Consider the following 16,106-nt stretch of genomic DNA (forward strand, 5'->3'; position numbering starts at 1 on the left):
AGTGTCTCTCTCAATTCAGTTCTTTAGGGAAGTGACAGTAAGGAGAGAAAATAGCCTTAGATACCCTTTTAACTAAAATTCTACCTCCATGAAGGTTTTTGATGCCAAATAATGAAACTTATATAAAACATGAAAAGGGAGTCAAGTAATTCTAAGGATTAAAGACCTACAACTCAAAGTCCAATGGGCCTATGGAAATGGTCTTGATGATGTTAACATTTTTTCATGATTAAAAGTTAACCAGTGCAAATTTTCATCACTACAATAACAGAAATGTATGCTGGGATAAATTGGACACTGCTTGGAAAGCTTAGAAGATTTTACTACTTAGTCTTCACATGGAGATTGATGTTATTCAGTTTTCTGGGAAGCAACTTTTGGGAAGAGTTTTTAACCAAGAAGAAAAATATCAGAGGTCAAAATATAATAGAAATAGAACTAAAACAATGATGCCAAGTAGCTAAGAAAGCTACTGAAAAATTTCTTTCAGTCTCTACCACGGTCTTAAGATCTTGTCTTTGTAACTTCCGCCTGAATTTCAAATTCTATCAAAACTTTCTTAGCTCTTAAGCATAAATAAAACAAACAATGGCACAAACATCCTGTCAGTTTAATAATAATCTTAAAACCCTTAAAAAAAAGAAAACACTTGAATAGATGAATTTGTGAATGGATAACAACTGCTAAAGTATAATTCAAATATTAACAAGAATCTTATTTGAAATGCTTTCCTCCCTGCCTTGATATCTTCCTGGGATCAAATTATAGTAAAATACTAAGAACTGTGATCAAGTCTCCCCGGCTCACAGAAGGAGTGTTTGGTTCTTTTCCCCTTAGTTAGTAACTCCAGTAGTTAAAAGTACAGACACAATATGATACGACATTTAATTAAGCCAAATGAGCTGTATTTTCTCTCAAGCTGGATCCCCAGGCCAAGGCAAATGTGGTTTGCTGTGCACTACTTGTACTTATTCCTGGAAGGGCTGACACCCTTGGTCTGAAACTTGCACAAGAAAGGCACAGCTTGCACGAACTTACTAGAAGCACTTCTGAAATCTAAGAGGCACAAGTCTCTTGACTTATACCAGTCACGGAGGGAGTAACCAATCCTAAAAACTAAGCAGTGGGCTACTTTTTAGATCCTACTGTCAAGTAGCCTTTAGAGAGCAGGACAATTTCCAATAATATTAGTTATTGTGGTGCTTAACAGAAAGTAACAGGGGACTACTAACAAAAGGAACCAGCATACACTCTGTAGGGATTCTTCCCCTCCACCCCCCACGCCCCGGGCAAAATAGCATTTTTTTGAGTGTGTGTGACCAAGAAAGCCACGAAATAGGCACACTAAAAATTCTCAGACCCTGTTATTTTAAAGCTACAAAATGTTCCCAAAACAGTCCCAAGGAGTCTAAGCAGGCCTGGCAAAGGCAGCTATGGGAGAGAGGAGGAGGATTCCGTCAATACAATTGTACAGAACTCTGAAGCACCAGGAGTCTTCATTTGCCATGTAAAAACCTGATTCTAGTATCTCAGAAAATGAGGAACTATTAGCCTAGGATATGAAAAGATTAACTTGTTAAAAGCATGACCTCTGGTAATTTCTCTTAACGAACACAATTTTCTATCCAAAGCTTATGTTCTTTTTGAAGTTACTGGCTATAGAGCAATGCCCTTCCCACCCTTTTTTAAGCAGAAGTAGAAGCTGTATTCTTCAGTGAAAAGACCAATGTTCAGATAAACTAATAGAACGGAATATATTTTATGGCTTGTACCAAACAACCAGCACTAAAGCACAGACATTGGAAGTAAGTAAAATACAAGTCAAAGTTTAGATCAAACATAGCAGACTAGATTCTGAGCTCTCCCACAGAAAATCAGCTTTGTGATCTAATTAATTTGAATACCAAAGAGCAAACAAATTTAATAGTTTGAAAATACACTGTATTTTTTCATTTAGAGAAAACAATAAACAGCTGTTATTAGTTTATCTTGAATTTACACATCAGAAAGTTCATGACAACCATCACATTTTAAGTTTTTTATAAAAAGGCTGGCATATACAGTATCTGGATGCTTTTTGATAAAGAGGCAGATTTGAAAGTCTGTTTCTAGACCAAAAAGACATCAGGAATTTGAAAAATGGTACGTAAGGTCCCAAGTCTAGTTTATAATTCTTGCAAGTTTTTCACCTGGAAGCATATAGTTATATTTTGTCCCCTTTTATAATCAACCACTTAGAGAAAGACCAAGTCATAAAGCTGCCCACCCTCCTGTTGGAGGAAATATATGACACAGAAGAGGTGAGGGCAATATTCAATCATGGTCATGTATGTAACCTTGTTTATTTGTATTTAGTTTCTTTCAAACATTTTTAGAACAGTAACAGATGGTTATATTCATAAATTTAAATAAGATTTTCCTCTAAATTCTAAAATACATGTAAATGACCACAAAACACTGTATTTATCACCCGTCCTTCCTTTTGGAAGAAACTTAACAGATGTCCTTGCATACTTTTAAATAAAAGTACATAATAAAAAAAATCAACTAAAGACAAATTCTGGAAAACAAAACCCAACTCAATCAAGCACATAGTTTGATTCTGTTTCCTTGAAAAGCAATGAAAGCACTTAGACCAGGATTGAATATACAGAAAGGGTCATGCTGTAAGCTGCAGGGTATGAGTATGCTTTCCTTTTAGAGTTCAAATGCAGGGAACTTGGCTTTTGTGGGGACTAGCAGGTCGGCCAGGAAATATATTGTTCCAGCCATTCCTGAAGGAAGAGAAGGAGATAAAAGTTATTACACCAAATGACTCCCATTTTTATAGAGTTACTTTTTTTTTTAGCATTAACAACATTAGAGTATTAATGGCAAAAATTTAAATGAAATGGAAACAGTCTATATTTATATACTTTACAGTTCTATATTACAGGAGATCCCTGTGAGGTGCCTAGTCTTTTTATCCAGAGGGAAAACAGGAGAGAGAATGGAACCATACAAGTTCAAGTCTCTGCCCTGTCATTTACCACATGTGAGTTCTTTCCCCATGGCACCATGGGCCACTTACCTCTCTTGAGTCTCAGTCTCCTTAACTGTGACATAAGAATAACATGCTTTTATGTTTTTGCTGAAATGATTTTATGACAGCATCTGCAAAATGCTCAGCATGTGCCTGGCTCCATAAATGGTGGTCACCATTATGACTACCACTATTAGGTCTGTGCTAGTACATGTAGTGATTTTTAACACTGACCTCTTGTATTAGTAAGTACTATAAGAAATGATCATCAAATTAATTTGTTGATACACCTCAAATTCAAATACATTACCAAGCAGAGAAGTAGCTGCTGATATTATAAGGCATATAAGTAATGTGTGAAAAATACCTTCAAAGAGGGAGAAGGGGGTGTCTGGTGTCCTGCATCCGTGTGCTCCATAATCTAAGCACCATTCAGCAAACTGCAATGAGATCAAATTAAGTTACTAGAATAATTTGTTTCAGTGACCCTAGAGGTTGATATATTGCCCCTAAGTGTTATTCTGAAAAGTCAAAAACTATCAAGTTGGAGAAAAGAGATAAATGCCATTCATACATAGCTTAGAAGGAAATATAATGAGTGGTCTAAGCCACAGATTATCAAGGTTATGGAAGAAGCAGCAACAAGATCACCCTATTCCTTTTTTTCTCACATAAATGCTTTTGAGTAGAATTATGCCCTTTAAAAGGAATACTAAATTCAACCAAACAGCATTTGAAGGTTTTTCTTAAACAACGTTCACTACCTACAGATGATTCATGATTTAAAAATTAAATTAATATCAAGAGATGAACGAAAGTGCTTCCCTCAATTTTTTGAAGCTACTTTGCTTCTGGCAGTCTGAACCCTACCTTACAGGCCCGGTACAGGTACTTCACATCCTGTGTGAGGTTGTAAAGAGTCAGGAAGGCATAGGCATTCCCTGCAGCACCATGGCACAGCCCGTACCCCTTCTTCAGCAAACCGTATTGCCAGATCACATCTGCACATTGGTAGGCACAACAGAGATACTTCTCCTCTTTGAACACCTGAAGAGTCAAGGAATGTGAGTTTTCTTATACAGAATATAAAAGAAGGTTCCTTCCTGCTATGAAAAAAGAAGTAGTAGGGGAAGAAAAGAGAGGGCCTGACAAGAAAGGCAAGGGATTTAGTGACAGAGATGTGTTATACCGGTAGTAAAAAACTATTAAAATTGGCTTTGCTTTTTTTTTTTTAATTAACTGGGCCTGACCTTGTCTACATGGTCTTGTTTTATGTGCATGTGTCTGTGTATAGGGGTGTGATCATTTAAGCAGCATTATTTAACTTGAAACTTGCTATCATCATGAGTCACTCTCAGAAGTACAAATGCTAACTTTTGTATGTAATATTGCTACTATTAAATAGGAAGTTTGTTTATATACTGGGGAAGAAACTGATTATAAACATAACTATCAGAACAATACAAGTAGACCTTCATTATCTTTTATTGCCTGCTATATTTTGAACAAAGACTTAAGAAATACTCTTGAGTAGGTATTTTTAATATCCCATTGCAAATCCTTAAAAGCAGAATAAGGCAGTTTTAAAAGCCCTTCTATTATATCTGACTTTCTGAAACGTAGAATTTGATATACTAAAAGCTTGCTTAGTTATGAGATGCCAATGCCTATTTATAGCCTACAGACATAACTTATATTTGATTTGGACCAATGGTTATACATGTCTTAGTTTACTTCTATTTTTTTCCCCTCAATTGAAAACCTTTTCTTTGATTGTGGCAATGCCATCCATACCAGCCTTTTTAGGAGTGATATTTGTATTTTTTTTTATTGTGGTAAGATGTACAAATAATAAAAGTTATCAGTTACACTTCTTTAAGCATATAATTCAGTGGTACTAATTACATTCACCTTGTTATATAACCATCATTACTACCCATGTGCAAGACTTTTTAATACTCCCAACAGAAATTCTATACCTATAAGCAATAAATCCCCATTCCCTACTCCCTTCCCCAAGACCCCAGCATCACTTCATACAGATGGCATCATAAAGTATTTATCCTTTTGTATCTGGCTTGTTTCACCTAGCATGTTTTCAAAGTTTATGAATGTGGCAGTATATATTAAAATTTCAATATTTTTTAAGACTCATATATAGCATATTTTCTTTATCTATTCATCTGTTGGTGGGTACCTGGATAATTTCCACCTTTTGGCTGAGGAACGGTTATGAACACTGATTTGGTGCATACAAATCTGTTTGAATTTTTGTTTTCAGTTTTTTCTGGGTATTTTTACCTAGGAGTAGAATTGCTAGATTATGTGTTAATTAAATGTTTAATTTTGTGAGGGAACCACTAAACCATTTTCCATGGAAGCCATATCATTTCACATTCCCATCAGCAATGGATGAGGGTTCTATTTATAATTCAGCCTCTGGGATATTATTTTGGCTCTGTCACTGATGTCATAATCTTGGTTACTCTGTCAGTGAAGCAGTCTCTTGTTCTATGAAATAATGTCTTCTGTGGAACAATGGATACTGAGACAATAATTCATTTAGCAAAGTGATTTTAAGTCTAACAAATGAATTATATATTACTCTTTTAAGGACTGTAAGAGTCATTTTAAATAAAAAAAATTTTAGTTATGTTTTCCAATTTTTTCTCAAATGAGAAAGTACACAGTACCTTATAGGCCTGGATGAGCATGTAGATCACCCCAGGGGCTCCATGACACCAGTGGACAAGCAGATCTCGATTATCATCCACACATGGAGGATAATTGCCAGAAGGGAATTTCAGCTGGCAAACAAAGTCTACACTGGGCTTGACCAAAGTATGTAACTTTGCTTGGCTCACTTGAAGGCTGGGCTAAAAATAAGAAAGAAAATTGTTAGTTTTGCTGAAGCGAACAGACTTTTTCAGGACTCAGTATGAGTTTTAAACCAGTAGAGAAACATGACCAAAAGGAATAAAGAGTCATTAAAAAGCTTTGAATTTCACCTAGTGCATAATTTTGCTTTAATCTTTTGTGATTTCACTTTATAATTTTTAAATCAAAATAAAACTTGGCCATCAGTCAATGCTTATGGTCTTCTGTATGTATTATTTTTCAGCATTTGTTGTTATCTGCATACATATAAGTAAGTTTCCTAAGTAAACACTTGAGAATGTGAGTGTAGAAGAAATTTCCTAAAGTTTCAATACCTATAACATGCTCTAAAATTCACAAAGAGATTCATTAGGTAAGCAAGGACAACTTTCACTATTATATTCAGAAAGTGTCAGGTAATGTTTTCAATAGAAAAGGACACTTACAAGTTAGGAGACATGGAATCTGATACCAAACTATAGCATAACTTTAAATCATATCTTTCTGTAGAGGATTTGAAACTCATCTATATACAGCATTATCTCACAAAATGATATACAGATTTATAGGACATATTGATATAAAGCATATGAATGGCAACTCTTGATACAATTTTTTAGCTTCCGTTTTTGATACTTTTAATTCAATGCACTGCTCACTACTTAAACAATCATTTTTAAGTGTTGTTTTATCAGGCAGGGGGTGGGGCATGTGGGGTGGGCAGTGGTGTGAAGCATAGGCAGGAGGCAGTGCTGGGAATGAAGCAATATTGATGAAACATCTTTCACAAGATTTTAAAAGTTCTTCAGGGGACATATGGATTATACTTTACATAAGAAATAGTGTTAAAGCTCAATTTAAAGTGTTAGTGTAGAATGAGTAAACTTGTCCAACATGGCCTAAAAATAATATTGCTTTATTTTATTGATATAGAGGCTTTTACTAAATGAACTTTCAGGATTAAAAATGAAATCATTTCAAATAGATAATAACCTGAAAATGAAAAAAAGTCAGTACTTAGATTTTCATATTTCTTTTTACAACTAACGAAAAAGAGGCAGAGTAGATGTCCTCTCATTACCTGTTTTAATGAAAGGTCAATGAGGCAAGCACTCTACCAACTGAGCTATATCGATAGGGCAGAGAGGTGGGAGGGGAAAGAAGTGGGTGTGGGGTTAGAAATGATGGTGAAATGTGATGGTCATCATTATCCAAAGTACATGTATGAAGACACAAACTGGTGGAAAATACTTTGTATACAACCTGAGATACAAAAAATTATGCTCTATATGTGTAATATGAATTATAACATATTCTGCTGCCACATATGAATTTTAAAAAAATTAATAAAAAAGAGAAAGGTCAATGAAGTAATCCAGTCACTGACACATATGATTTTAATTCACCCTGAACTTCAGAAGACATGAACTCTCCTTCCCTGTAAACTTTTTAATAATTTACATGTACTTCTAGATAAAAAGAGCCACTGAGGGAGTTTGCTAGAAAAACAAAGGAACTTCAAGTCTAAATTGTCAAAAATCCTAATCATAAAACTTCTAATTGAGAAGTGCAGAATAATTACTACAGCTGACATCTGATTGGCACTAACATACAAATTGTGATTTTGCATTCAAAAATCAGTAATAACCTTGAGTTTTTCAGCTCTATTTTCATTATTGAGTCAGAGAAAGCAGACCTGACATTTTGTATTATTATAGCTGGCTACTCAACCAGCTGATAATATGTATATCCAAGCACTCATTTTGAACATATTAATGAAGCACTTTACACCACACTGTGCTCTGGGAAGATGAGGGGTACCCTCTGTTGCCACTAAGAATTTATTTTCTTTTAACATAAATTCTTATTCATAAGTACCAATCCTCTTTAAGGAGAGCTTCTAAGTCCCCTAAAATGACATTCTCTGAGAAGTTTTTTTCTGACCTCTTCAAGTCATGTTTCTACAGTGACTTCTAAGTCTATCTGACTTTAGTTGATGTCTCCCAATATTAACAGGATCCAAGAACTGTTAGATGTAGCACTTTGTTGTTGTTGTTATAATACTGGGAATTGAATCCAGGGGCACTCTACCACTGAGCTACATCCTCAGTTTTTTATTTTTATTTTAACACAGGGTCTTGCTAAGTTACTGAGGCTGGCCTTCACTGCTCGTCTATCCAGTTCAGGGATTACAGGTGTGCACCACTGCGCCTAGCTGGGCAGAATACATTCAGCTGTTTTTCAGGTATATTATTCAAAATTCACTGAAGAACTACAGGTAACATATACTCATTTGTTTTCTACTGATTTTAGTTTCACTCCTAGAAAATTTGTTTCAGTGGATTTTATCTTATAATATGGGAATATATTAATTAAAGGCATTTGCTGAAAGAGAAGAGCAAAGGGCACTTCATATAGAATTACAGGTCAAAATTCTTTAGTCATCATAAGTGGCAATAGGTAGGAAGGTATGGTCACCTACAAATCAAATGTCAACTCAAAGCACAGTGTCTTTAAGTTTATACACTTTAAAATGCACTGAGGCCAAAGTTACCATTATTTGGGTCAAGCAACATGCTGCTGTAGTTGCCAGAAGTATAAAACAAAGCTGTAGGGTCTGTCTTCCTACCCAATACAGTGTACGTGTCAGTCGGGAGGCAAATTTTAAAGTCTCACCATACTCATCCATTACCTGCATCAGGTAGTAATAAATTCCTGCCAGGCCATGAGCAGCACCCACATAATATTCCTGGTACCATTCATACATCAGTGGAGACTTTGCAGTGAAGTTTCTCTTTCTAGCTAGGTTTTCTCCAGAGGTTAACACTGTTTCACAAATCTACAGAGAGAAAGCCAACCGAAATAACAAGACAATTAGAATAAAAATTTTTCTGGTGGAGGCAAGGAGCTTTTTGCTATGAGGTACTGAAAAATGTGGTACATTAAACTTCTGCCAGGGAGGGGCACTGTTTACTTCAACTGAAGAGAAGTAAGTGTCTCAGAGAAGTGAGAAATGAAGTGAGGAAAGACAAGGAGGATCTTGAACTCTTTTTACTAGTGCTACAAGAATTCACTTGTCAAAGGAAAGCATAAACTCCTCCAGGCACAAAAGGAGACATCTGCATCTGGGGGGTGAAATCTAGCCCTGACCTTCCTCTGAAAGAGTCTCTAAACTCTCAAATGGAGCAGGTGGCCTTCTGACTCAAGTCCCTCCCCAGTGTTTCCAGCAGCATTTAGTGTGAATTACTGTTGGTCCTCTGTGTCTGACTTCTAAAGGTCAAGATACACCCTCTTTCTTAAGTAGGAGGATGTGCTAACTGGAAAGACAAAGGTAATAGGTTCGGCAATGAGCAAGTAAATGGGCTCCCAAAAAGACTTCTAAAAAGCATCAATTTGTGGTACCTGCTGAATATGGCTTTGAGGAATCTTTTCAACTCCAAAGTTCTTGTTGACAAAAAGAAGAGCATAGATGTAGCCCATACGTCCATACAGCATTTCATTTGGAGCATGGGGATCGATTTTATTTAGGTGAATTAGCCTAGGAATAGAAACACATGCCTAAAATTATCTGACAGGGATTGCTACTGGTGAATACTTAAAAATGTTACATTAATACACACACACACAGACACACACACGGTATAGATATTTTATGCATATAAAACACATTTGTATAAAGATATATATGTATACAATCTGGGTTCAAAGATTTAGCCCTCAATTAAATTTTTTTTCTTTAGTTTATAATGGAGCATACAAAAAAAAATCAAAGGAAAAGAATACAGTGAGTGGTTGAGGCTGCCTGGAACCTCCTAGTTCTTCATGGAACTATATCCTAAGACTAGTACTTAGGCAGCTGGCATCAGAGAAACCAAACTGCTGGTTATCAGAGCATGCAGCCTGGAGAAAGGACTACATGAACACACAAAGGACCACTATTTCCTTAAAATGAAAGGCTTTTTGCATCCCACTCCTCTCCTTCCTTGGTTTATTCCTTAATGTGAAGAATCTGTATGGCAGCCTGATCTACTGCAATTGACAACACATGTAGATGGCACAAAAGTATCATGTCCCTGTCTTCCAGTCTCTCAGCCTTCTAGTTCTTATCTTCAGAAATAACCTTGGTGACCAATTTTTTTTTTGTATGTATTCCTAAATTTATTTTATGTACATACAGACATAAAAACACATATTTATAAATATAAATATATCCCACCATGTTCTACACCTTTGTTGAATAACACATCTTTACAACCATTACATACTGGCACAGATTCCTTCTTACAGTTACAGAGGACTGTTGAGCTAAGTGGATGTATTATAATTTATTAGGTCTCTATTGACAAACTCAGTTCAGTTTCTCAGATAAAAGTTATTTTTGTTACTTGTCCCAGGTAAGATGGAGTAAGCACACTCAATCATACCTCTCCCACTAAATATAGTCTCCCAAAGCTGGACAGAAAACATGTAGCAGCTATTTGAGAACCCTGAAAAGTAAATATAAGAAGGCAGAATGGGGAAGAAGACCATAATTTGAAGATCCACCAAACTAAAGGTAAGTTTGTCATGTTTTCCCCTCTGGTATGCCCCTGGCCCAAAGCCCAGAGGTGGCTCCCTGTGGGCTGATAGCCCTAAAAGCAGTCCTTTACTTCTGTCTCAAGGATGAACAGGAAAGGAAGAGCCTAATGCCTGGAGAGGGAGGATAATTTTTTCTTTGTTCTCTTGTGCTCCAGTCTACAGGAAATCTTATGTTGCCAGCAGAAGTAAAAGCAATGGAACTCACAGGAGCCAGAACTCCAAAGGAAGAAAACTTTCTCACAGATATGAGGAGCTGTATTCCCCTGGGGGAAGGGTGAACCTCACCGCTTTACTCCTCTTTCTATCCTCCACATCATCTAGCCCCAGATGCAGGCAGCCATGAGAAGTATATGGCAGAGCAGGATAACTAAAGTCTGAAGTTTTCTTCCCAGAGGACCAAAGAGGGAAGCCCCAGGGAATCAGAAGATAGGAGGAAGTTAAAGATGGAGGTAAATAAGACTGGAAAAGAAATCACATTTGATAGTTAAACTCTGAGAATGAAACTTTTTTTTCCTTTTAGCAGTGGGTAGAGGAGTAAATGTGATAGAGAAATGTCTTTGCTATTCACACAGAATTTTGAAAGTGCAGTGGGGGATGTATATACTCGCTTAGCTACAGACTGAAATAAGTTGTATATTTACTCTAAGAAGGGTCTGAGGATGATGTGGCTTTCTCTGAGGTATAAGAACAGGGTAGGGAACTATCTGCATGTGTGTATGTATGTGGATCTTCTTTCTAACAAATGTTTGCACATTTGGCAGAATGTACAACTACTTATACTTTCATTTTAACATACTCAGAGGTCAGGGTATAGCTGAGAAGGTATACAGCTCCCCCTGCTAATATATGGGGCCACCAATATTTACCAAAAAACAAGAATAAAAGAAACCCAAGTAAACAAACACCAGGTTGTACACCAACAGAGAGAGTGGAGAATCTCAGCTCCACAGGGAGCATACTTGTAAAAAGGAAAATAATCCTCCCTCTTTACTACTTCCATAAGCTTTGAGGGGAAAGATATGCTTAACATTTAAAATGAAGAGGATATGTTTCAAAAAGACAGAATTAGATGATTTTAGTGACTGAAAGCAGCTAATAGTGATGAAACAAAGGCAAAGAAAAAGGTATAAAGGAGATTTCAAGGGAACTTCCTTCCCAATAGGAAAGAGGAGTTTGAAAGGGCATGGCTAGTTGCAGTTATTGCAAAAGTTACAACTTTTTCACATTACACCTTGAGAACTGAGGCATCTCAAATTAATATGCAAATGTTGGCTCATGTAATTTTTTTCTCCTTTAAAAAATAAGCAATAAACTCACAGTGGAGCAGCGGTTATGTTAGAAACAGGGTCACCATGGTCAGATGTTTCTTTGTATTTTTTCATAATACTTTGTTTAACCTTTGCTCATCATCATTCATGACTATGTGGGTGGCAGAATTATGGGCCACTATGTTTTCTATTTCACTACCATATAAATATGTATACACATTCACACACATATACATCCCTAATTTTCAAAAGAATTCAAAAGCATTTATTAAGAATTCTCTTTTTTTCCTCAAACCAGATATGGTACCCTTAGTATCACTGAGATTATAAAGACACAAATCTGTTTAAAACTGCTGCAGTAAACAGAATGTTTGCACTTAGATAAGAACCTATTATCATTTTAATATAAATGCACTGAGTTATATAGAATTTAGATTTTAAAAAGCATTTTTGATTTGTTTTTGAAAAGGGAATCAAAGAACTATTCAAAAGGGAGAATTTAAGATACTTTTTAAAGCAAACATGCACTATGGATATATTACTCAGAACAATTATTCTTTTACTGCTAATGAGGTTCCTGTCAAAATAAAATGCTTGAAATTAGAAATTGCCATTCCTTTCTCTTTGCCAATGTTATCACTTATACTACCATTAGGTGGCGATACAAAATTAGTATTCTAATTAATTTAGGTTGTTCAAAGCAAGTAGCAAATACTTTTCATATACTTACAAGTAAAATATGCTCAAAGTATCTGTTCAATGGATTTTAGGGTAATAAGGGAAGTATTTCATTTTTTTTCCTGGATTTTAATTCATATCACTAAACCAGTTGAATCAGAGGTTAGCAACAGTTGGACTTTTGACTGCATGTTTCACATGCTAAGAAAAAATAATAATAGCATTCATAAATCATAATGGTTATTTTGTGTTTTTGTAAACTCTCAAACCCGCAAGCATATTGTTCCAGCTCCATTTATTTGTTTTGATTATGTTGATATTAATAACAACCAATCTTTAAAAGAGAGAAAAGGAAGTCATTGAAATGTCACTGAAGGAAAAATAAAGACATTTAGAAATAGGCTACTTCTATCCCAGAACTAGCAGTATTTCCTCAGGGTGTTATTGGGAGAGTGTTTTGGTTTTGTATTATATCAAAAGGTTTGTAAGTTAAAAAAAAAAAAAAAAGTAGTTCTTTTCTGACCCATCACACTACAAAAGCAGAAAGTTGATACATTTCCTGTCTAGAAAGCTAAAGCTCTTCATCAGTCTAAGTATGGCTCTAAAGCACTAAATATGTCAGGTTTGTCACCTAATTGGGTACCTAACAGGCTATGCTTTCTATTTGTGCTGTGGTACTAATGCCTCTGTGTAGAAAGAAGGGTAAAAGTGGATATGATATATATCAGGCAGTAGGAAAGAACTACCAACTGTGATACTATGTACTGTTGTCCACTCCTCCACCCCTTGGTCATCAGCAGGACAATATGAACAAGAACACATACACACTCCTTTTGAGGAGTCAGAGACACTTGCCAGAGAAGTAAAAATGGTCAGCCAGGCATGATGATGCATGCTTGTAATCCCAATGGCTCAGGAGGCTGAGGCAGGAGGATCACAAGTTCAAAGCCAGCCTCAGCAACCTGGAGAGTCCTTAAGCAACTTAGTGAGACCCTGTCTCAAAATAAAATATAAAAAGGACTGGGGATGTAGCTCAGTGGTTAAGTGTCTCTGGGTTCAATTCCTAGTACAAAAAAACACCCCCCTGGGGCTGGGGATGTGGCTCAAGCGGTAGCGTGCTCGCCTGGCATGCGTGTGGCCCGGGTTCGATCCTCAGCACCCCATACAAGCAAAGATGTTGTGTCCGCTGAAAACTAAAAAATAAATATTAAAATTCTCTCTCTCTCTAAAAACAAAACAAAACAAAACAAAACAAACAACACCTCCCCGAAAACAACAAAAACACAAGATTCTCAAAGGCCCAAGGTTAAGATTTCTACCCAAGGAAAAAATTTTAATTTCTTTGAATTTCAGTTTCTTTGTTGAAGAATTAGGTTTTTTATGATTTCAGAGGTCCTTTTGGATTTTAAACTCAAAATTAAGATTTTTGAAAGACCATTACATAAAAGAAATGTAGGCAAGGAAAGATGAGTTAGAATATGATTGATATTGGCAGTGGAGCACAACACAGCCTCTACAACAAATCCCAAAAGGGGTATGATACGAGGAAGGAGGTTGGTAAAAAGTAAAACAAGCATGTAGGTTTATTTAATACCTACTGATACCAAATAATTTTGAATTTTCTAAAATCAAACCATAAAAATTATAAATTATTCCGCTGAAAGGGAGGAAATTTGAAATATAAAGCAAGCATATACAAATAATTCTTCTTTCTGTTCTACCATGAACTTTAAAAATCTAAATAGTATATTTTTCTGTCGTATATCTGTATTCCTAATTTTTAACCTTAACAAGTCTTCCAGTTATATTCTTGAAAATCTCATAAAAAATATAAAAAGATATAAAAAATAAAAAATTTTGTTACCAAGATTATCAAGAAAAAACAGAATCTTAACTCATTCTTCTGATTTTAATAAACCAACATTGATGTTTGGTATAGTGTTTCTTAGACTAGGTCTTCAAGATGTGTGAAGACAGGTGTCTATGTAAGTTTAGTAAATGCTGCTCTCTAGAGTTGCAGTGTTTCTCTATGCACATAAACTACTAAAGACTCTGAACAGCCAGTAGAGGTGTATATTTAATTTTGTTTAACTAGTGTTTGAATAAAATCCCCAATCTGAATACCCTGTTTTCAATGAATACCATTAACATTCCTCACACAGCAAACTCTTACTATTTGGCTGCACATATATTGGGAAATGGTGGCATCATCTGTAAAATATGGGAGCACTACAATTTAATTTGATGGTATTTAGGAGCAATTCACTGAATAAGACTATCTTATGAACCTTGTGAGGTTTTTTAAACTGCTGAAGAAAAAAGAAAAAAGGTAGTTTCTGTGTTTCAAATTTAAGTATAGAATAGCTTTTGTATTGGTTAGTCTCACACAAGTCAATTGTTATGGACGGAACATATTTTAATTAAACTTTAAAGCAATCATTCCATTTGCCATTTTGGTCAAGCTTGGTAATATGTTTTTATCCTAAATATTTCCCAGCCTTGAAATACAATTTTAGAGTTTTTTCTTCCACATACACTAAATAAGTTGTACTACATAATTTATAACCTTTAATAGATGTAGCATAGTTATACATAAAAAAATGGTTTAGAGTCCTGCAAAAGCTCATGTGTGAGACAATACAAGAATTTTTAGAGATGAAATGATTGGGTCATGAGAACCTTAACCTAATCCACTGTTATGAATTAACTGGGTGGTAACTGTAAGAGGTATGGTTGGAGGAGATATGTCAATGGCTCGGATTGCCTTTAGGATTTATATTTTGTCGATGGTGAGCAAAGCTCTCTGCTTCCTGATTGCAGTGTCTTGAATAGCTTTCCTCTGACATGTCCTTCCACTCTGATATTCTGCCTCAACCCAGGTTCAGAGCTATGGAGTTGACCAACCATGGACACTGACCTCTGAAACCATGAGCCCCTAAATAAACTTTTCCTGTTCTACATTGTTCTTGTCAAGTCTTTTGGTCACAGTGATGCAAGAGCTCACTAAAACATGTCAATTCAGGGGATTTTTTAATATAATTATTAACAAAGCATTATAGAGTAAAAGACTCCTTGACCCACTCATTTTCTCCTTCTCTTACAATTTCCGGTGGAAGCCAGGTGCAGTAGCACATGCCTATAATCCCAGCTGCTTGGGAGGCTGAGGCAGGAGGATTGTGAGTTCAAAGTCAGCTTCATCAACTTAGCAAGGCCCTAAGCAACTTAGTGAGGCCCTGTCTCTAAATAAAATATAAAAAATGGGCTGGGGATATGGCTTGGTAGTTAAGCATCCCTGGGTTCAATTCCCAGTAAAAAAAAAAAAAAAAAAAGTAAAAAATAAAAAATTCCAGTGAAAGTTACAATATGAAAATAGTAATAAGATAAAAATAGAAAAATATAATAAAGAAAAATTGAAGGAAGAGGGAGAATTTGTTTGTGTATGCTTTTGCCAATTTGTGTACATGTGTGGTTAAACAATATGGGCATGAATGCTTCTTTCTTTAAATACAACATAATTATGTCCAAAAAGCCTGTTGATGAAATACACACCACCACACAGTACAGTCACCCCTTGGTATTCATAGGGATTGGTTCCCATTTCTCTGGTGGGTACTGAAATCTGTGGATGTTCAAGACCCTCATATGAAATGGCATAGTAGCATATAATCTATACTTATCCTTCC

The 16,106-nt window shown here is 35.7% G+C and overlaps 1 protein-coding gene across 3 annotated transcripts in view; it reads right to left on the reverse strand.

The window, feature by feature from the left end:
* Nucleotides 1-1,740: 1,740 nt before the first annotated feature.
* Nucleotides 1,741-16,106, reverse strand: part of LANCL1 (LanC like glutathione S-transferase 1) — a 39,455-nt gene continuing 25,089 nt past the window's right edge. For all 3 annotated transcript variants that reach the window (XM_081261668.1, XM_081261667.1, XM_081261669.1), the window contains 6 exons: nt 9,302-9,437; nt 8,592-8,738; nt 5,716-5,898; nt 3,893-4,069; nt 3,390-3,462; nt 1,741-2,774 (listed from right to left, as the gene is read on the reverse strand). In XM_081261668.1, the coding sequence (XP_081117794.1) occupies nt 2,698-2,774; nt 3,390-3,462; nt 3,893-4,069; nt 5,716-5,898; nt 8,592-8,738; nt 9,302-9,437 (793 nt within the window). In that variant the 3' untranslated portion in view covers nt 1,741-2,697. The remainder of the gene's footprint in view (nt 2,775-3,389; nt 3,463-3,892; nt 4,070-5,715; nt 5,899-8,591; nt 8,739-9,301; nt 9,438-16,106) is intronic.

This window comes from Spermophilus citellus, assembly GCF_964194105.1.
Source record: "Spermophilus citellus genome assembly, chromosome: 11".
NCBI lineage: Eukaryota > Metazoa > Chordata > Mammalia > Rodentia > Sciuridae > Spermophilus > Spermophilus citellus.